Here is a 23576-nt window from a genome sequence, read left to right on the forward strand (position 1 = left end):
TGTTTTGGTTTGGTTTCCAGGGCGACGCTGATTCCTCTGGGAGTGCTCGTCACATCATATATATATATATATATATATATATATATATATATATATATATATATATATATATATATATATATATATATATATATATATATATATATATATATATATAGTATTACATATGTTATTAAATATATTATCTAAATCTATCATATATAAATTTTGTTGCATCTACTAGTGTGTGTATCTCTGTCCTGTAATGTCATTGTGTAATACAATGAAAATGTATTAATTCAAACTATAGTTTCTCCTAGCCAGATCAGTATAGTCTCAAATATAGGCTATTTTATATTCATATTATCATACCAGCATCATTTTTATTACATAATTACAACTGAACGGCAGAGTTGGTACAGACGTATCCACATTGCTATGATCAGAGCTTTAAGGTCTTTCTTAAGGGCTGCTTTCTCACTGCTGTCATTTGTGTGGTGTGTTTTTTTCATTATTGAGAGGAATGTGCACAACACATATTAACATATTCATAATTACGTCCCTCTCAGCTGTGTGGACGTTGATATGTATTTCACTACAAAGGTATTTCCAACTTCTTTTTACTTCTAAGCAAAGAATGAAAAAGAAATTCACCATGAGCATTTTGGGGTACCAAATCATGTTCAGTCTCCTGTACTGTACATTATGCATGGGCGAGGACATGAGCAATAAGTTGCTGACATACAGCCCATTTAAATATACATTACATAAATATGCAAAAACATCATATGGTAAGGTCAAACACGGTGGAGGATGCTTTTTGCCCTGATGTTGATGTTGACAAATATATTATTATATAAAGATCTTTTTCACAGTTGCTTCCTATCATCTCTCCATTTACAACATTTTCCCAATACTTTGTAGTAAATCAGAATATGGAAGACATATGCCAAGAAGCTTGAGATATCCTCAGCTCTATGTGACTCACTGCTCATAAAGTACACTATGTACACTATGGTGTGAATAGGACATGAATACCTACGTAATAGTCAACCAGTGAGTCACCAGTGACCAAGCTTTTGCTTTCCTGCACATTAATTCCACCTCCCTGCTCTCTCTTTCATCTCTTTCTCTCCATTAATCCATTCTCTCTTCTCTTCCCCTTTCTTGTAAAGTTTCCACATCCTTCTGTCCATCCTCCTCCTCCCACTAGTGTCTTCAGGGATCTAAAGCCCAGGTCATCTGTAGGGATCCCCCAGGAGAAAATGCAAAAATAGACATTTTGGCCAAAGGGTGTAAGTGAATGTGTAATGGAAGACAGAGAGAGCCATAAACATTGTGAGTGCCATGAGATGCAGAGAGAGTGAACTTGGAGATGGGGAGAGCTTGGGAGACCCCATCATCTCCCTGGAAGCGACGGTTATTTCTGGAACGCTGATCACTGAGTTTTGACACATGACAACTACTGAACCACTGGTTGAAAGGCCAGAAGTTACTGACACGCAGACAAGAGCGGTTGTGATGTGGGGACAGGACTCAGTCATACGGTGATGTTACCGATGCTGACTGATGGAGAGACGATACTCATCTCCTTGAAAAACTCACATCCAGTCACCCGCTCCCCTGGGGCAAAACAAATGAAGCATTAGTCTCCATACAGAGCGAACTTCACTTCCAGCTGTTGGAGTAGTGTGATGCTGTCTAGAAACAGCTGAATGGTTGACAGCAAAATGTGTATGTGATGTGTGAAGGTAAAGAGCAGTTCTACATGATTATGAGGGACAAAAAAATCACATGCTAAATGTTGATTATCACTGTAATAACAGACTTTATGTAGGCTACATATCCAATACAACTTTAGGGCTGTTTTATAAATCAGTAGATTTGTATTATTATTATTAATATTTTGCACTAAGAAAAAGTATTTTTTAAGAACTGTTTACTAAACAAAAAACAAAACTCTCATTCAAATACTGAACAGATTCATCACACATTCTTGAATATTCAAGGTCAGTTAAAATAATCACCGCTACAGTGCTTGCAGTGTATTTTGGGAGTGCAGGTCCAGATTTCTATTAAGTTCCTGTTATATCTAGACAAAAAGTTTGTTTCTGTGCTTATATAGTACACAGTAAGGACGATTTGTGCAATGAAAAGAACTGTCTGTGAAACAGAATTCTGTGATTGCTTGCAATTGATGGAAGTAGATCTACAGCTGAATGAGTTACACCTTTCAAGGTTTTTTTTTTCTTTCTGAAAACTGTAATAGTTATCTCAAATATTCTAATTACTTTTGAAGTCATAGTTCCTAGACAGATAAACTGTTTTCAATTTTTTTTTACAGAATGTGCAGTCACTGAAAAGCCTCTTAATTCTGAGAGGCACTCGAGTCTTCAGGTGGACCAAATGACCTTGTAAAGGAAATGGAAAGTGTCCTGTGAAAAAACACATTCTATGTAACCGGATGTAGAGAAGGGGAATCTGAGGTATGCCTGCCTCCCCCGCCCCCCTCCCCTTCGCTGTTTCTGTCATCTCGTCGCATCTCCTCTCATCTCTTCTCGCGCACCGCGAGTTGTCCTTCGTCTACCTGGCTGCTAATAAAACTGTTCCATTTCCATCGCTGGGGAAAACCACGCGTTCAGCGACCTACAATCGCTGACGTAACGATGCCAGGTACCGAATAACGTCGAGAAGAAAGAACATATATATATTTAACCCTCGCGCGCGTCCACCTCGACAAAGTCACGCTACGATACGCACGACCAAACGCGCGCACGGGAGAGAGCAGTTCACGCGCGGCAGATGCTTCCACGTCCTCGCTGAGATGATGGCTCTGTGGACGCTCTTCTGCATCCTCACCATTGTGAAAAGTAAGTTATCTGGTCAAAGCAGGGGAAACGTTAGGCTGAGGCTTTTATTCGCGAAAAAGTCATAGACTACGTAATGCAAGTTGCTGCGCGAGCACTGTCATGTAGGCTATGTATATGATATTGTCATAGATGTATGGAAGCAAACCGTAGCTCTTTTGAAGATGGAGCGATGCTTGGCGGTGGACTATGAATCTATACAATCACCCTGGTTATATAATAATATTTAATGTGTGACCTGATTGTTAAAGGATATATTTTATCCATATGTTCCTCTAAATTGCGCACAGCGCGTGCTGTAGCGCATTAATATAGAATCACGGCGGCGGCATGTTGGCTTTTTCTCATTGTGCGCAGAAATGCTGAGCAGCGGTTATGGCACTATAAGCCTGAATGATAATACACATCATTATTGCAATGAGCCGCAACCGCCACAACTGCTAAGATGTGATTTTTAGAGTCTCTCTGGGGTCGCCTCTTTACGGAGATAACATTTAATTTGTGTTTATCACTCAGCATTGCCTCGCAGAAATGGTTTGGATGGTTGCAAAGCTTGTGTTAAATTGTCATGTTCACAAGGCGAGGTTGCAGAACTGGCTTGAAGTGTGCGTGTGGAAAGCAGAAGGCATGGGTCTTTAACCCCCTGTTGCATGCATTATTAAATGACCACGGAAAAAGAAAGTTGAATGTTTTCTCTTCACGTCAAAACAAGAATGCAATGTTTCCAACCCAGATGTGACTCATCTGTCATCATGAATTAAGGGTTGTATTCTAAAGTGATTTATGAAAATTACCATTTGTTGATCACTTGTAGATGAGAAATTTGGCATTACATCAATTGCTCAACAGTGGATCCTCTACAGTGAATGGGTGCCATCAAAATGAGTCGAAACAGCTGATAAAAACATCACAATAATCCAGTCCATCAGTCAAGGTCTTGCAAAGTGAAAACATGTATTTGTGTAAGAACATTAGAATATGTTGTAAGAATAATTATTGTAATTTGCTGTAAAAAGTTACCTGAGGATCTTCTGTTGGTGTAATCTAATATAGTCTAATGTTTCATTTAAAACAAGATCATTAGATCTTACTACAGTTTAAAACATTTCGTTGATGTTATGGTTACTTATGTAGAACTTGAGAAAATTGTAGCGCTCTAAACAGGAAAAAAATCGGTCCTTGTACTGCAGGTGTGTAGAGCCAGGATACTTGAAAATGAACAAGAGGGTGGCTAACTTCACACTGATCCTACAAAAACATATTTTTTTATTGTATAAATTGCATAGTCCAAAAGTTGCAAAGTGCATGTGAATTAAAAACAGATGGACACAAGCAAGCAAGCAAACATTTCAGCACATTGCTATCTTCAGTGCTCACTTAAACAACATTCACACTTTTTAAGTAAGTCAGCAATTAAAAACAGTCAGCTGAATTCAATTATCTCAGGTAAACCTCAGTTATCACAAACAGAATTCCAGTTAAGTTTGATCATTCACATATACTGTATATAGCAGAATGTTATAAGTATACAACTTCAAAGAATGACCAAACATTACAAATACGACAAACACAGCAGAAGAGAAATAAGATAAATCAGTAACAACAATACATTTTTTTACAAAAAACAAGAGAGTTCTAGTCCTCATTCATACCCTCAGGAAATAAAGATTTAAGTTCAAAGATCCAGAAAGCCTTCCTTTGCAACAGCTTCTTATCTCTTTTATGAGGTGGAATCCTCTGTATGATGTAACCGTTGCAATTTTCCTGTTGGAAACACACTGATTGAACAAGAATTATAATTGAACAAGCTTAGCATGAGAGAAATAAATAAATAAATATGCTTGCACACATACACACACATTGCAGGCTGGTGGAAATCGGCTTAGGTCCTCCTTTCTAAGTGTCAGACCCCAGAAGGCTAATTCAGTTAATTAACTCTGACTTCAAGCAAATGAGTAAAAGAACAAATGACCGTCAGATGTGTGGTGAAAGGGTTTGTTAGGGTCAAAAAAGAGGAGGGACCTCACTCACACACCATCCCACATCCTTCAAGCCCATAGCCCTCTTTTCTTCTTGGTACAGTATAAGCATTTTCAGATTCTCTTCATAAGGATATATATAGTATTAGTGTATTAGATTCACTATACCGTTAATGTAGTTACCCACCCAATCATGTTAGACAACCATTAACTGAAGAGGACTAAAAATGTTGTTATGGTGATGAACAGACATGCATCCAGTGTTGTGAGGGTTATGTAATACACACATAAGGAGTATAGCAGTGGCCTGTTCTCTCATTAAGGGACATCAAGTCAGAAGCACTGACCTGTATTACATGTTTAGCTTTAATTCAGCTAAAACCCAACACTCTTTACTTTTGAGTTCATGTTTTGAGAAATAATATTTTAGATTATGTTAGTTCAACTGAAGTCAAACATTGCAGATGGAATTTAAAAGGGAAAGTTCAACCAAAAAAATTTAAATTATGATGATGATAAAAAAGATGAACAAAGTCTTTGAATTTGAATGACATCAGATGAATACAATCAGCGTTTATATGATAAATGTCTTTATAACGGCAGTGAATGGGGTAAAAATTTCAAAGCCCATAAATGCACATCCTTCGATCATAAAAGTGCTCCACACTTCTGGCACTTTTCCACTGCGTGGTACAACTCGGCACGGCTCAGTACGGTATGGCATGGCTCGGCTTGGCATGGTTTGCATTTCCACTGCAGTTTAGTATCACTTTAGAGTGGATGGGATTATTCATATGTCATTATAGTTGCACCCCCTCTACTTCCGCAACTCCTAAAAAAAAAACATTTTCATTCTGCGTTGCTCCATCAAGCTCTCGCTGGTTCCGCTCTTCTGCTATCAACGAGAGGAAAGTCTGAACTTCCCCAGCAGACATCAGAGCTTTTTAGTTGAAAATGAAAAAATGGTGTGCTTGTTCAAAACAACTGCGTTCGATCCTTTGCTGGCTGTGCTGATTTAAATCTAGCGGTTCTTTTGTGTTTGTGTTCTGTGTTGTGTGACGCAGGTAGTGACGATTCTATCTGGCCAATCCATTATCAGCACAGTTTACACGTCATGTTTTGGTAACGGTATGGCTCACTTGGAACCTCAACAGAGGTGGTACTAAAAAAAGTACCAGGTACCAGACACTGTACCCAGTGGAAAACCCCCCAAAAGTGAACCGTACCGTGGCGTACCATGCAGTGTACTGTACTGTACACCTAGGGTGTCATATATATAGTCATATACACCTTGAATGGCTTGAGGGTGAGTAAATCACGGGCTCATTTATTCCTACTTACAAGATTGTCTTCTAAAGAGAAACAATGTTTAAATTTGAATAAAAACCTAAAGTAAATCTATTGACCAAATAAAGCGACCGTGACTCTTCAGAAAACTTGGATTAAACTGCTCAATTCATATGGATTTCTTTTCTAAATGCATATAGAAATGTTTTGATGCATCAAAGTTTGGTGCAGTGGATTTTAAATTGAGGGACAAAAATGTCTCTGTCTTTTTTTTTTTTTTTTTAAGATCAGACCTGGCAAGAAGCCAGTGGGAGAGAGATAATTGGGCAGAGTTTGGTAAAGGTCCTCCAGTCAGCATTTGAACTCAGAATGCCCGTAGTGCAGTGGCTCAGGTTTAATTAAAAATATCTTCATTTGTGTCGATGAATGGAAAAAAGAATAGACGTTTTATGTGTTAGGAACAACAGCAGGGTGAGTAGATGTTCATTCATCATCAGAATTTTCATTTTTTGGTGAACTATCCCTTAATAGCACTACTTCCAACACATTTGACATAATAATGTAATCCGTTCGAGTCAGGAATATTAAATAAAAGGTAGGTAGGTAGGTAGGTAGGTAGGTAGGTAGATAGATAGATAGATAGATAGATAGATAGATAGATAGATAGATAGATAGATAGATAGATAGATAGATAGATAGATAGATAGATAGATAGATAGATAGATAGATAGATAGATAGATAGATAGATACAGATAGTGCTGTACAGGCGTATAGTAGTATAGGAAGGCACAGTATTCATAGGCACCCACCCAGCCAAAATATATGGAGAATCAATATTCAATTCCTCTCACCTCGTCCATTCTGCCCACACATTAACTGTAATTAATGTCAGCAAGTCAGTCCTGGCTCTGCTTTGCTGAACGTCTTTCTGCTCTGCCTCTCTTTATCAAAGAGGAGCAGATTTGGCAGTGATTTGGACTAAATACAGCTTCGGCCTTGAGGGAGCTGTAAACACAGACAAAACCTGTTGTGGAGTGACTTATGGCCCACCTTTATCTACCGGCTGATCGATGGTGGAGAAACAGAAGGTCAAGCCCTCTCCACCTCCTGCATTATAGCTCTGCTACAAACTCACACCCAGGAAACAGACTTTACAACATACCGCTACATAAGCCAAAGATGAGATGGATGGATGGATGTTTTCAAACAGAGCACACTGACTGGCAGCGGACAGTGGAACAGGAGGCAGACTTTGACATGGAATAGTCAGGCAAGAATCAGTGGACAGCGTTCGGTGTGTTTCTTCAAGAACGAGACATATCTCAAAGCTGCAGGCTTACATACTAATCAAATTACATGTATGCAAACTTGCCCATGCGTGTATCACCATCTTTCCCATTTGTACACACGCATAAAGAGATGTGCATTTTGAGGGGTCAATAAATAGCAGTGAGTGTAGGTGCGGATGGGAGGTTCACCTCCTGGTCTATTTTTAGCATTTATTATTCACACCTCAGCACACACACTCCTCTTCACAGAGTCTGTCTCTCTCCCTTACTTTCGGTGAAACATACTGACTCTCAAAGGACTTTGAAGGACGTTCTGGCATCTTCTTTCAGTACATAAACCAGTCACAAACCCCACCTTGCCTCTCAGAGTGTTTACACAAATGAAACTTCTCCATCTAGTTTAAATGAACTGTTCACTCAAAAATGAAGGTTCTGTCATCATTTACTCACCCTCATGTCGTTCCAAACCTGTATGGCTTATTTTCTTATGTGGAACACAATAAGGAGATTATCTTCCATCCAATTACCACACAATGAATATGTAGCTTTAAAGCTACAAAAATGAGCACAAAGGTTTGTGAAGATGATCCATACACTTGTGCTCTGTTTGAATCCATACAATACCTGTGGTTCAGAAATAGATCAAATTAAAATCTTTTCATGATAATATTCTGAGAGCTGTTAACCCAAGAATTGACAGAGTCATCTAGAGATAGATCAGAGAGGGTTTGAGAATTGAATCAACCGATTAGTTGAAAATATATTACTCAGAAGAACAATTCGTTCACCAAACATCACTTCTTTCATGAAGACCAGTAGGAGTGCTAGGAAGAAGACTTGGAATATATGCATTGTAAGCTACATGGACTACTTTTATGCTACTTTTGTTGTGAAATTTGCATAATTTTTGAAGCTGTGCATATCCTATTCATTGTAATTGCATGTAAAAGTATCACATATCAAGTATATCACATATCTTAATGATAACTTGTCTTTTATAAATCTACAATACCATTCAAAAATTTGGTGTCAGTTTATTTCTTTTTTTTGATTTAAAGAATTGTATACTTGCTGCATACTTTATGTTCAGATAAGAATGCAGCAAGGTTGCGTAAAACTGATTAACAGTGACAATGAACTTTATGTTCAGATAAGAATGCTCAGAAAAGCATTGTAGTTGCCACATCATGGTTAGCACAACTGTCTTCTAATATAAAATAATATATTAATAATATAAAATGTTTCTTGAATATCAATATCTATCTATGTAACACTACAGAATGGAGTAATGACTGGTGAAAATCCAGCTTTTGCCATCACAGCAATAAATGATATACAATCAAAAATATACAATCAAAATTATGTTCATTTTATTATTATTATTATTATTATAAAAATATTACACAATTTGACTGTTTCTACTGTATTTTTGAGCTAATGATTGCAGAAACAATACAAAAATCTTACTGGCCTCAAACATTAGAACAGTAGTGTACATTCAACACACAGACCCTATTTTTTTCCCCCCTGATGTTCTCCTTTCTCTCTCTCTCTCTCTCTCTTTGCTGTTTCATGTAGATTGTGGCTTATATGTGCATATAACATGCTTACATTGCACTCTTGTCATCTGATCTGTAGGTCATGTGTGCTGGCTCAACACTTTAACCCATCTAGATAAGGCAGATGTGACACTCTGGTCTGCTCTCATATCTCTGATCCACAGACCATGTCAACAGCCAACAAATGATACTGAGCTTTTCCAAGTTCACACAGATATCCGACCAGCATGTTTCACATGCTAATCTTCTACAGTGGTTGGAATATCTGTCAAAAAAGCTTTTCATGCCTTTTCATGCCAAGGTCCCCTTAAACACAGAGAAAGACAGAGAGATGCATTTTTAAGATGGCTGCATGACAATGAATATGGTAACATATTAATGTATTTACATACAAACAGTATTACACACTTTCATTGCAAAGCCATGAAAATAACCATTGACATGCAAATATATCATACTTGTATATTATACAGTACTATATGTTACATTTAGCTTCTTTAGTTTTCGGTTGACATTAATGCAATATAGTATTTTTGTTTAACACTTTTATATGATTAAGAAAGAAAACATGAATTGCCATATGTGTTATGTGAGGTAAAAAGCACAGAACTATGATTCAGCAAAAACCTTATGAATATTAATAACTCGTTACCTTATTTATTCTGGGTTGACCTTTTGTTCATTATATTCTGTCATCAGGCGAAACACATGGCCAGATAATTTGTAGAGAAAGATGGACTATGATGTTCTTGAGATGTCATGAGTTTTCCTGGGGAACAGAAAGACAAAACAAGCAAGTAATGTGGAGAGAAAAAGAGGTTTTATAACCTTTGGAGGCTTTTACTAACAGTGGTGCTTTATCATTTATTTTACAAGGACAACTTAAAAACAGCTATAGATTAATACATTTTTGAAAGAAGTTAATAGAATCAAATAAACATAAATATATATTTTTTTTTATGTGATCAACACGTTTTAATAATGAATGCATTCATTACTTGAAATATTTCAACAACACTCAAGGACAACAGGGACTCAATGGTCATGTGTATTCATTTCTGATGAGCTACTGATTTGTTTAATCCACATGTGCACATGTGTTGCCAAGCCAATGTTCATATCAGATGATAGCAAACAAGCTCAGACAAGCCATTACAAATCACCCAGACATAAACCTGCCAACACAAGCTGGAACAATTGTAAACACTCAATTTTCAGAATTTTTTGTGTCTATGGAGCATATAGTGATGGTAAAGAACAAAGTCAGATCCAGAAACAGCACACAATGTATAAAGGGAAGCATAACAATAAAAACTATTTCAGAGTGCATATCGATCCTTTTACATCACATTTAAAGAGGACACTTTGTATTCAAAGCTGAATAAGAGTGTTGTTGAATTGCTTAAAGGCTTAAAATGCTTCAGCCTTTAGAATATAGTGATGAGCACAAATGCTGTGATTACAATGTTTCATGCATCATACAGCAATGCAGATGTGGTTTTATTGCACAGAATGAAAAAATAAAAAGTTAACGTGTGTAACGATTCTTATGACATAAAATGAAATTCTGAAATAACAATATGATTTTAGCAATTTCTAATTCTGCTGGTAAACAGAAAAAGTGGCATCAAAACCATATTTTGAGAGTTAGAATTTGGGGACATATTGTCAGGCAGGATTATCCTGTAAAGGAGACAATGTCAGCCGACTCCCCTCGTGTCCTTGTGGAATGGATGCGGTATGTGTGATGCAATGCGATGTGCGGTAACACAATAGCTTTCTGTGGCCAGCAATTTGTTTGGCTTGTCTTTGGAAGCTTTCACCGTTATGAGTGTGCTTTAGATGCTCAGATCAATACCATCAGCTCTAAGCATCTGTCTAAAACACATCGTCCTATTCCCCCTGAATCCACTTCTCTATTTCTTCTTCTCTGAATGCATTTACTGCATAAATGCAGCAAATAAATATAGCACAATATGTATATAATAGTCAGAATGGAGAGACTTATTTTGTGCAGGGGATATTTAGGCCTATCAACTGTTCACAGCTGAATGTATTGTATGAATGTGCCACAGGCATTTGAGATTTTTTGTATGTTGGCATTGGGATATTACCTCTTTGAAATCTTTGACCAGTATTATGTCATTCATTCATTAAAATACTATCTAGTATGTGCATGAGTGAACATATGTGTGTACAGTATGTGAACTAACCTACATAAATGTGTTTTGATAAGACTGGAGAAAGGGGTAGAGTGATAGTCCACCCAAAAATTAACATTTTATCATTATTTATTTATCCACATGACATGAATTTCTTGTTCGTCTTCAGGAACTCGAGCTGCGTCAATGCGCTTTAGGGAACGCGCCCAGCGTGCCCAACTCTGAATATCGTGTGAAATCAGACCAATGGAAGAGCGTGACGTCACCGGCGGAGTGACGTAAGCGACCAGGAAGCTATAAAAGCACGTGCCACGCAGCTGGCGTCGGCTTCGCGTCTTTCAGCAAGCGCTCTGTGTGAGAATGTCAAACTGTTTGTCTGTGAGTCTTATTTACTGTTGTCTGTCCAGTTTAAGAGCTCCTAGACATGCCAAAGAGCAGGGCGAAAGTCAAACACACTGATGGCGATTCCAAATCGTGCTATAGGTTGTGTGTTCCTCCCTGCCCGAGATATATAACGGGTGGGGATACACACAGCCTTTGCGTGGTTTGCCTGGGTTCGAAGCACGCTGAGTCGGCTCTCGAGGGGGCCCACACTGCTCGCACTGTGATCGTATGTCGGTGTGGCTGCTTCTTTCCCGGAGGGCCCTCTTCGAGGAGGGGGCCTTCGCCAGCGTTCCCCACGGTGCTGGTCCCGATTCTGCTGAGGTAGAACGGCGGCTGCATTTGTGGGGTTTGCAAGTGGATCTGGTGGAGGGAATGGAGACGGGCCAGTCCCTATCTCCTTCCACTTCTGCCAGATCCGGCACCCAATCCCTAGAGTCGGAAGCACGCTCAGCGGTTCCTTCCACTCAGGGAGAGGGGTCGACGCTCCGCCTGTCTTCCTCCGAGGAGGCTGACGTGGATTCGATCGACAGGGATTCGCCACCCCACTCGCCGCAGTATGAGGAGCTCTTGGAGGTGGTTACTCATGCGGTGGCCAAATTAAACATCGATTGGCCCGCTGAGAAAACAGCTGAACCGCAGAGAAGCAAGCTCGATGAACGCTTCCTGCGCGCGAGTCAGCCACCTCCCAGCCGGGGCCTGCCATTATTTCCTGACCTGCATGAAGAGATCGCCAGGTCGTGGAAGCGTCCATTCTCGGCCCGTCTCTACATCCCCTCGTCAGACTACTATGGGAATGTAGTGGGGATGGGAGAGCACGGTTATAGAGCGATGCCCCGGGTGGAACAGACGCTCGCGAGCTATCTGTCCCCTGGCGCGGCATCGTCTCTAAAGGCCCCGGCATTGCCCTCAAAGGCACTCAGAGCAACATCGGCTTTGGTGGGCAAAGGGTATGCGGCTGCAGGTCAGGCAGGTGCGTGTCTGCACACCATGGCGGTGTTAGATCAAGTCCCACGATATATCAGAGCTAAGAAGGACCGCTGATCTCTCCCTCCGCGCCACCAAGGAGACCGCTCGAGTGATTGGGCGGTCCATGGCAGCTATGGTGGCCGCGGAGAGGCACTTATGGTTTACCCTGTCTGATATGAAAGAGCGGGACAGGGTCTGCCTCATGGACGCCCCGATCCAGCCGACTGGCCTGTTCGGCGACACAGTCAATTCTGTCGTCGACAGGTTTCAGGAGGCCCGCAAACAAGTGGCGGCGTTCCATAAGTTCCTCCCTCATCGCTCCCTTGGGGCATCTGGGCGGGAGATGCCCCAGCCGCACCCTAGCTCCTCGTACCGCGAGGCCCAAAAGCAGAGCTTCGCCTCTCGTGCTCCTCCGCGTCGGGAACGAGAGTCTCGACGACGCTCTCGGCCGAGGACTTGCCAGCCCAAACAAGATCTTAGGGCAGTTATCAAAGCTAAGAAGTCCTCGGCCAAGAAACCCTGATGCCAAGAGCCCAGGGTTTCAGAGGGCAGCCTCTGCTGGGGCAGAGCGGTACACACCGCAGTACACGGTGCCCGTCTCACCTCAGCGCCCTCTGGGGGCCGGTATGCCAACCCTGCCAGTGTTCCAGGGCGCAGCAGGTCCCAGCGAGCATCGCTCTCAGTATCTTCCGCCCGTGCGCGTAGCGGGGCTGAGACGCTCGCCGCCCCTGCGGGGGCCTCTTACACCAGAGATCAGTCTCGAGAGACTGATTTCCTTAGTAGATTATTTAGCAGCGTGGAAACTACTGCCAAATGTATCTCGATGGGTCCTGCACACAGTAGAAAAAGGCTACCGCATTCAGTTTGGCTCCTTGCCGCCAGTATTCAACGGGGTCGTTCAGACAATAGTCGGCCTCAGGCAGGGTCTGGTTATGGAACAGGAAGTGAAAACCCTATTAGAGAAGGAGGCCATCGAGGTGGTCCCTCCTCAGGACAGGGAGTCCGGATTTTACAGCCGGTATTTCATAGTTCCAAAGAAAGATGGGGGGCTGTGTCCGATTATAGACTTGAGGGTCTTAAATTGTTCAGTTATGAGACTAAAATTCAGAATGCTCACAATCAAGCATGTTGTAGCGCAGATCAGGTCCGAGGACTGGTTTGTCACAATAGATCTCAAAGACGCATATTTTCACATATCCATCCTTCCACAACACAGGAAGTTTCTGAGGTTCGCTTTCGGGGGCGAAGCTTACCAATATCGAGTACTTCCCTTTGGCCTTGCACTCTCACCCCGCACGTTCACAAAATGTGTAGACGTGGCTCTGGTCCCCCTGCGCATGCAGGGCATCCGCGTTCTCAACTATATCGACGATTGGTTGATCTTAGCTCAGTCAGAGCAGGTTGCGGTTTGGCATCGAGATGTCGTCCTCGCACATATGGGGGAGCTGGGTTTGAGACTGAATGCCAAGAAGAGTGTGCTTTCTCCGGTTCAGAGAACCACCTATCTAGGCGTAGTATGGGATTCGACGCGATGCAGGAACAATTGTCCCCTGCTCGTATCTAGTCAATCCGCATCTCAGTCGAGAGAGTCAAAGAAGGCCAGTCACTCACTGTCAAACAATTTCAGAGATTGTTAGGTCTGATGGCAGCTGCGTCGCACTATCAAGGTCACGTGGCGCTGCCTCCGTTCCTTAGACATGTGGAAGAAACCTTGGTTCTAGAAACAGGGCCCGGTGCTGGGAGCTCCTTGTCACCGTGTAACACTAGCGACGGACGCATCCCTCACCGGCTGGGGTGCAGTCATGAGTGGCCACCCTGCCTGTGGTCTGTGGAGCGATCACCATCTAACATGGCATATCAATTGTCTAGAAATGCTAGCAGTTTTTCATGCACTGAAGCACTTCCTCCCAGACCTAAGGGGTCACCATGTGTTGGTGCGCACTGACAACACATCGGTGGTCTCTTATATCAACCACCAGGGAGGTCTGCGTTCGCGCCCTTTGTACAAGCTGGCGCACCAGATCCTTGTGTAGTCCCAGAGCAAACTCCTCTCATTAAGAGCAGTATATATTCCTGGGAAACAAAATATGGGAGCAGACATACTGTCGAGGCAGGGGCCGAGGCCCGGGGAATGGAGACTTCACCCAGAAGTAGTGAAGCAGATATGGAGAGTATTTGGCAGGGCTCAAGTAGACCTATTTGCATCTCAAGAGACGTCACAATGCCCCCTTTGGTTCTCTCTAGTTCATCCAGCTCCTCTGGGACTGGACGCTATGGTACAGACCTGGCCGAGGCTTCATCTGTACGCATTTCCCCCTATTAATCTGCTCCCGGGAGTTCTGGCGAGAGTGCACCGGCACGGGGTCCGTCTGTTGTTAGTAGCCCCGTTCTGGCCGGGCCAAGTGTGGTTCTCAGATCTAGTCTCGCTCCTCGACGGCTCTCCGTGGGAGATACCGATCAGGACAGACCTACTCTCGCAGGCGCAGGGTACGATAATTCACCCTCGCCCGGAGTTGTGGAAGCTGTGGGTGTGGCCCCTGAGGGGGCACAACTGTTAGCAGCCGGTCTCTCAACCAAGGTTGTTGAGACCCTTCTCCAATCCAGAGCTCCCTCAACGAGGAAACTGTACGCCCTGAGGTGGAAACTCTTCACCTCATGGTGCAGAGACTGCCAGTTAGACTGGAGTTTCTACAGGCTAGGCTCTCTGCAGGGTTGACCCACTCAACGTTGAAGGTCTACGTGGCGGCTATTGCGGCCTACCACGCCCTTCTCGATGGCCAGTCTTTGGGAAGACACCCCCTAGTTACACGTTTCCTCCGCGGTGCGCTGAGGCTGAAACCTCCAGTACGGTCCCATATTCCCCCGTGGGACTTGGTTGTGGTGTTAGAGGCAATGTGCAAACCCCCATTTGAACCTATTCAAGATATCTCAGACAGACATCTCACACTTAAAACCTCCTCCTGTTGGCTATCACCTCTCTGCGGAGAGTAGGAGACCTTCAGGCCCTCTCTGTGGCCCCTACTTATCTTGAGTTTGCACCAGGCATGACTAAAGCGCTCAAATACCCTCGAGCGGGACATGTTCCTAAGGTTCCCTCTGTTACACCACAACCTGTAGTGCTGCAGGCCTTCTGTCCTCCTCCCTTTCGGGAGCCCGACCAGGCGAAGCTAAATTGTATGTGTCCAGTTCGAGCGCTGGACGCATACGTCCACAGAGCTGCCCTGTGGAGAAAGACCGATCAATTGCTTGTATGCTACGGTCCCCCCAAGAGGGGTTCTCCTGCTTCTAAGCAGACTATTAGTCGCTGAATAGTGGAGGCTATCAACGCTTCCTATGAGTCCTCTGGTCGTCCCCTGCTGTCGGGAGCCAGGGCTCACTCTACTCGGGGTATGGCGGCCTCCAAGGCCTTCTTAGCAGGTGTATCCATGCTGGACATCTGCAATGCTGCGGGATGGTCCACGCCCTCCACGTTTGTTAAATTCTATGGCCTAGACATGCCAGTCACTCCAGGCGCTTCAGTCCTCCTGACCTAAGCTGTGCTCTTCTAATACACACTAGGCAGGGGTTTGGTAGTCTGGCGGCGTTGGTACTCGTTCCCCAAAGCGCATTGACGCAGCTCGAGTTCCTGAAGAGGAACGTCTCTAGGTTACGTATGTAACCCTAGTTCCTCGAGGGAACGAGACGCTGCATCTCGGAGCCATACCTCCGGCACCCCTGCCGGTGCTTGCTGGTACTCGAAGCTGACGCCAGCTGCGTGGCACTTGCTTTTATAGCTTCCTGGTCGCTTACGTCACTCCGCCGGTGACGTCACGCTCTTCCATTGGTCTGATTTCACACGATATTCAGAGTCGCGCACGCTGGGCGCGTTCCCTAAAGCTGACTCAGCGTCTCGTTCCCTCGAGGAACTAGGGTTACATACGTAACCTAGATATGTTTTTTTTTCCTGTCAAAAAAAAAAAAATAAAAAATAAATAAACTGGTAGAAAGCTGTTAACCAAACCATTTTGGCTCCCATTTAGTGTCATTGTGACTTATTTCTTGAAAGAAAACATAACTGAAAAGTTATCTTTTTATTTTGTGAAGAATTTAAAAGAAAGGTCCTGTTTGAGACCTGTAATATTTTTTATATGGAAAAGCTGAACAGAGCAGCTGGTTACTCGCGTGCTATGTTTGGTGCGGAGAGAGAGAGAGAGAGAGCCGCGTATCACGGACAGCGACACTGAACTGAGCTCTCTTCTGCGAAGTTCTACTCGAAGTCCCTCCTGCACCTGAACAAACAAATACAAATCGCAGTTTGAACAAACAAAAAGATGTGAAAGAGCCCAATTCAGTACTCGCGCGGTGTTCTGGTGTTCAGGGTGCACGCAGAGAAAGGCGTCTCAAAACACTTGAACACCGAATTTACTTATTTTTGCTCTTGTGCCGACAAATACATACAAAATGTGTCAAAATATCCACCTTGGAAATTATGTTCGAAAAAACTGTCAGTTATTTCTTAAATGAAAGTAAACAGTTGAGGAAATAAATGGGATGTGTATTATATTGGATGTGTTCATCGTCTCTTAAAGTGACAGCGCCTAATTTAGCTACTGGCTGCTGTAATGTTAATCCAAGAAAATGAAAGAAAATCACTCACTGCTCTTGAATGAATTACTTTGTAGTTTTAACTGTCAAACCAAAAATTATTCAGACACCAGATATAATTTTTTATATATATAGCAAAACTGTAATAATGTGTGAAATGTTGAAGGTGACTGAATAAATGTAGGTTTGATTGTATATTTCATTTTTACATTGAAGACTATCCAGTGCTATTTTACATTTAATTATTTGGTTTCTGTACCTTGACACCTACAAACTTGAAAAAACTTAAACATTGTGTAAATTGCACAAATAAATAAAAATAATCGAACATACAAATTAAACAATTTCAAACAGGGCCCACTTTTTCAAGCACTTTTTGATGCATTTTGGAAACAGGAGATGAACCCCTTTTCTAATGCACCACTTAGCTTGATAAACCCCTTTTCAAAGACTTACTGTTTGTTAATTTTATTTGGTTAACACACATATTCTGAATGCCTTCGGCAGAATTCGATTGAGCCATTTTAATCTAGATTAATCTAGATAATTTCAAAATCACAGTGAGATTATTCTAGATTTAAAAAAAATTAATCAATGCCCACCACTAATATATATATGGTATTGTCGCTTTGGGCACGTTTCGCATACCAAGAGATGACATGTAAATTTGTATTCTGTGAGTTAATGAAGAAAATATAAAACATGTCAGAATTGCCCCTGGTCTCCCCCTGCAATATTTTTCTCTACGCAAGCCGAAGCGCAAGGAAACATAAGCTCTTATAGAGAGAGCTGGAGAAGACAGCATCCCACTGCTTGGCTTTATATAGCACAGCAAACACACAGAGAGAGGATCAAAGAAGAAGAGAAAACATGCTGATTTATTAAAATACCTTCTGCCTCAACACATCCCCACACAACATTGTCTTAAAGAGGAGAGAGAAAGAGGAAAGGATGGATGGACTGAGAGAAAGAGGACGGAGGATGACAAGAGGAAAGAGAGAGAGAGAAAGAAAAGAGTATAGTCACTGCAGCAATTGCTGAATGTTAAGTCATTTCATGGACATAAATAAGGGGTTGGTGTTATTTTTGCTGTTTTAATATGGCTTAGTCCTAAGGGAAGGCTTCATATTTGATGAAGGAACATTGATGTTCCTATTTAAATGCAGTTGTGATCTGTTCAGGCTTTGTGAAGGCAAATCGAGATCTTCCACACCAGACTCAGTCAACCTTTTCTGTGTGAGTCTTGCTTTGTGTATTATGATTATGGAGCAGGACAAATATGCCCAGTTCTACTAAAATGTTTGTTTTAGGAGACTGAATGGCTGTAGGATTGATTTTATGTACCCTTCAGTAGTAGGAGAAGCTGAAAAAAAAAAATCAGAAAGGTGGTGTCCACATACTTTTGGGAATCTGTGTAAGATTTGACTCTTTTGCACACTACTGCTGAATTAATTTTGGGGTAGGTAGGATTTTTCAGTGCTTTTATGTATATAAATATGTATGTATGTATGTATGTATATATATATATATATATATATATATATATATATATATATATATATATATATATATATATATATATATATATATATATATGTGGAAATTGCAGTAATTTGCAAGAGACAACTTCTCACTTTGAGCACACGAATGCGTGTCTCGTTTATTTCTGAGCAAAAACAGAATAAAAGAATAATGGCGCTGACCGGCGTGTGTCGTCATCACGCATTCCGATCATTTAAAGGGACCACGATCCCTGAACAGTTATGCAGAACACAGTGTACAGAACTACACTTAACAATGGTGAATTATGTCTGTAACATTCACTACATATATATATATATATATCTGATGAAATTTATTCATGCGATGGCAACGCAGAATTTTCATCATCATTACTCCAGTCTTCAGTGACACATGATCCTTCAGAATTGAATCAGAAATAATTCTGATTTGGTTCTTATTTTTGTGGAAACTGTAATGCATTTTGTTTTCAGGATTCTTTGATAAACTAAAGGTCCCCCAATTTTTTTCAATATTCTTTTACTCTTCCATTTATCCTGTTGTTGACAAGACTTAACAAGGAGAAATCTGTCAAAATGTGAACTTGCATCGGTATACTGTATCTAGTGAAGAAAGCATCAGTGATTTAAATTTTTAATATGCAAATATATTAATGCATGTGATGTCACAGATCCCACAATAGCCATTTTTGGAGCTTGGTTAAATAAATGCCGTTATAATGAGGAGATTTTATTAAACTTATTTTAACAAAAATTAAAGTTTTGTCATTACTCAGAACACAAGGAACACAAGAGAGAGCTTTCTGACCCTCGATAAACTGCAACAGAACTAACTGGTTCAAGGCCCATTTCTGTCTATGCAGGGACAGAAAGTCCTTGGATTTCATCAAAAACATGTTGATTTGTGTTCCGAAAATAAACAAAGGCCTTATGTGTTTGAAACGACACGAGGGTGAGTAATTAAGGGCAGAAGTTTTTACTTTTATACTTTAATAGTACAAAGAAGATCTTACACCTATAAAAAAAAATTAAGGTAAATTTGATTGCTCAAATCATGACCTCTTTAAGACAGGAACAATAAAAGAAGGGAAACGGAGCAGAAAAGGTATACTGCATTTAAACAGGCAGAGAGATTTAGAGGACTGTATGTGCAGGTGGAGATCACGGAGGTGAAAGAGAGAGTTTATGGTGTGCGATTGGAGTCTTCATTGATCTGTGCCATAGAAACATCTTTCCTGTCCACTGAACACAACAAGAGCGGCAACAACAAGCCAATAAGAGAGGGAGACAGAGACGGACGACAGGATGGATGAGTAGTTAGTGAGAGAGACAGAGACAGACATTTATTATGCTGACCCTGAGGAAGGAGAAAACAGGAAGATGGGTAGAGACCAAACACCATCTCTCAGTGAAATATGAAAGATAATATACAAAGGCATTTTATATTGTACCTAGTAAAGATTACAAATTGTACATTCTGTGTTGTGGTGGTAGTGAAGATTAGCATACAAAGGAATGTGCCCTATGTAACTAATTGACTCAAGAGGGGAAAACAGCTTTTACTTGATTTGATGAATAAAGCCAGTGGATTGAGCTGTAGGTGCTATTAGTCAATTGCATGAAGCAAGCATGCGTCAAAGGTTTTATAAGCACGCAATGATGGGTGTTTGCCTGTCAATCGCAAAATTAAAAGAGATTTGAAGCAATGTTTTTCTGCTATCCTGCCAAAGGCTGAAAGCTTCTGTTCACTTAAGTGCAGCACCTTTTATCATAGTTAACTAAAACTAAAGGCATAAAAACACATTTTTGTTACTTGAAATAAACATTAATTGAAATTTTATATATATATATATATATATATATATATATATATATATATATATATATATATACATACATACATATAATTTTTTTTATAACTTTCTTCCCTTTAATATGTGGTTTCCATGAAAAGTTGCATGAATTTTTAATATAACAGATTTCTGTTTCATAAATCCAATCTGTTCTCAAGAGGTTTTCTGTTTTGCAGCTGTGCCTCAGGTTTAAACAAATCTAAACAGCAGATGCCACTTCCAAAAATGGGAATCTTTTTTAAATTTGGGATGTGTATTGATCTATGGTGCTGTATATCTCTTACAGGCAGTGATGGGGCAGATACAGAAGAGAGACTGGTGGAGCATCTTCTAAATCCAGCCCACTACAACAAACTGATCCGACCAGCGACTAATGGCTCAGAGCTGGTGACAGTGCAGCTGATGGTCTCGCTGGCTCAGCTCATCAGTGTGGTCAGTGAACATGTTTACATATTGTGCTCTCATATTTACATACAATGTGCATATGAATAAATGTTTCACTAAACTGATCTAGTTTTTTGGGCATGCTGTGCCTGCTCATGAATTGTACTTCACTTAATCATAAAACTAGTTCCTTTCAGAAGGTTTCGACCAAATATGTCATCCGTGACAGAGCCAGAGCATTAAATGAAACCCTCTTGTCTATTTAACATCTCTTCTGTTTTAAAATTTGGTCGGTTTTCAGTGTGGTATTATGTATCTTAGCTCAGTAAGCCTACTTAGGCCTAAAATGGAGCTGTGACATAATGCAGTTAGGCTTAGAGGCTTCTGTATTAGCATGATTTTTGAAGTAAAATGATGTCAGTGTGCTGTAAGAAGCTAGTATGGACAACAGGAAATGGCCATCTCTGTTCCCGCAGGTGCAGCAAATTAGCCATGCTTACTGACCACTCATCGCTCTATGCTAACCGCTCAGCTGTCAGCCGATTACATGCTTCCTTCATGCTTGTAATGCACTGTAAATCAACAGCTCACTTACCTGGGCTGAAAGCTGGAGGAAAGCACTGTCATTCTTGTGTTATTAATCACTGGAGAGCAGGCAGGGCTTCTCAACGTCCTTGATCCATAAAAAAAAAAACAATATGCTCAAGAATGTAGCCTTAAAGTTAATAAAAAGAGATATTAAACCATGAAATGATGAACCATGAGGAATACTGTACTTGGTATTATATTATATTATATATTTAATACATTTTAATAAATGCATGAATTAATAACACTCTGTAACACTTAAATGTGTCGTTCAAAAACAGATTTATTTTTATTATTTATGTTAAAGTTTGCAGTTCACCTTTATTTTTATTTTTCTCTTTCAGCTTGGTATTATTATTATTATATTATATCATGTTTACTATAATAATAATCATATAATTAATAAATGTTAATTAATGCTGAAATAAATAAAAAATATTGTTATTAAATTGTATCAACTTTTTAACATTTCTCTATCTGTTTTTTTCTTTTCACAGCATGAGAGAGAACAGATCATGACCACCAATGTCTGGCTTACACAGGTCAGTCAATACTTGCATTATTTATGCCACATTTTATTGTTTTCACAGACACATGTTTGTTTTTCTGTCATTGCTGTTTTTGTTCCACTGATTTCTATTAAAACTTACACAACTATTATTAAATGTATATATATTTTTAAGATTAACTTTAAGTGTGCATTCACAATTAAATACCTAACATCAACAGGTACCAATAATTCAAAATCTCCAGCCATAATTAAAAAACAAACATGTGGATAAGAGTGTGAATATGCAAGTTTGAAATGAAATACATCATCAGTATCTCACAAACTGTTATCTCATACAAAACAACCCATGAAAATCTGTTTGTACAGATACAGTACTCTCTTACACATCTCTCTTTTTCTCTCTCGTTCTTCATCTTTCTGTCACTCCCTCTCTGAATCATCTGCTCATGGTCACTATGACCATAGATGTCAGTTGGCAGGAGTTATTGCCGCTGTCACTACAGGTTACCCATAAAACTTTACCACTGTGTGTGTCTTTCCTAGCCAGAGTGTATGTGTATATGATTGGTGTGTCAGAGTAAAAAAATGTAGTATAATTGCATTAGTGGTCACTATCTGGTCAAACCCAACAGGAAGTGTATTAAATGACCATCATTAGACATCTATCACTCTTTTATGTGTATTAATATGACTACCATTAGCTAGGCTATGACAACTCTCATTTGCAGTCTGTTTAATCTGTCAGCATTTATGGCCTCAAGTAATTATTTCTAATCTTCTAATCTAGTTTATTAGGACATTTCTCTTAGTAATGAAAAGCGACAGATCATTTATACGTATACCAAATATATTGCTAATTGACACTGAGAGCAGTGGTGTGTGTGACAGATGAACATGATCTTAGCAGCATATGAAATTGGTTACACCTCCTGTTCACAGGATAAAGAGAAGTTACAATTTCATAACATGAGGAGGAAAATGTGGGGGGAAAGAACATAAATTAATAACGTATTTTACTTTTATCCAAAGGGTCATGGTTTTGCCATAAACTTGTGCTAGTAGGTGTTGTAACTACATTATCTGGCTGCAAAACACATCTTTCTCCATTGACAGCCATTCAAAAGAATCTGTTTATTCCGCCATTGAGATGAAAGGAAAGCCTAATGGATTGCTTTCTCCAGGGATCACAGCCTCGAGTCCAGCATGGTTATTTATTTTCACTCTATCCTCAGGAGTGGCAGGACTACCGGCTAACATGGAACCCAGATGAGTTTGATGGCATGAAGAAGGTCCGTCTTCCCTCCAAACATATTTGGTTACCTGATGTTGTTCTTTATAACAAGTAAGTCTCAAGATACTGTGTATTTACAGTACTTATCTAGTTAGTTTATCACTATCTTTATCATATCTGATCCTTTCTTTCCATTACCCTTAACTTTCGTCTGTCATTAGAGAGTAGATAACACCCCTGCTTTTCAATCTTTGTCTCATTAGCTGTGTTCTCGTGTCACATTACATGACCTCACTATATAAAAAAAAGCATGTTCCTCCTCACTCACTGTCAGTGGAGGAGGTTTTAGATTCAATCTAATTAACACCAGCTTCCCTCCTTTGTTTGTCTTTATGTATCATTGATAAACTCACAAACAAACCCCAAATGCTT

The 23576-nt window shown here is 40.5% G+C and overlaps 1 protein-coding gene across 1 annotated transcript in view; it reads left to right on the forward strand.

The window, feature by feature from the left end:
• Positions 1-2506: 2506 nt before the first annotated feature.
• chrnb2 (cholinergic receptor, nicotinic, beta 2) overlaps positions 2507-23576 on the forward strand; it is a 34739-nt gene continuing 13669 nt past the window's right edge. Inside the window, exons 1-4 of the mRNA XM_026284647.1 lie at positions 2507-2849; positions 20717-20862; positions 21900-21944; positions 23146-23255. Coding sequence (XP_026140432.1) covers positions 2804-2849; positions 20717-20862; positions 21900-21944; positions 23146-23255 — 347 coding nt within the window. The 5' untranslated portion in view covers positions 2507-2803. The remainder of the gene's footprint in view (positions 2850-20716; positions 20863-21899; positions 21945-23145; positions 23256-23576) is intronic.

The sequence above is a fragment of the Carassius auratus genome, chromosome 16, assembly GCF_003368295.1.
Source record: "Carassius auratus strain Wakin chromosome 16, ASM336829v1, whole genome shotgun sequence".
NCBI classification, from domain to species: domain Eukaryota; kingdom Metazoa; phylum Chordata; class Actinopteri; order Cypriniformes; family Cyprinidae; genus Carassius; species Carassius auratus.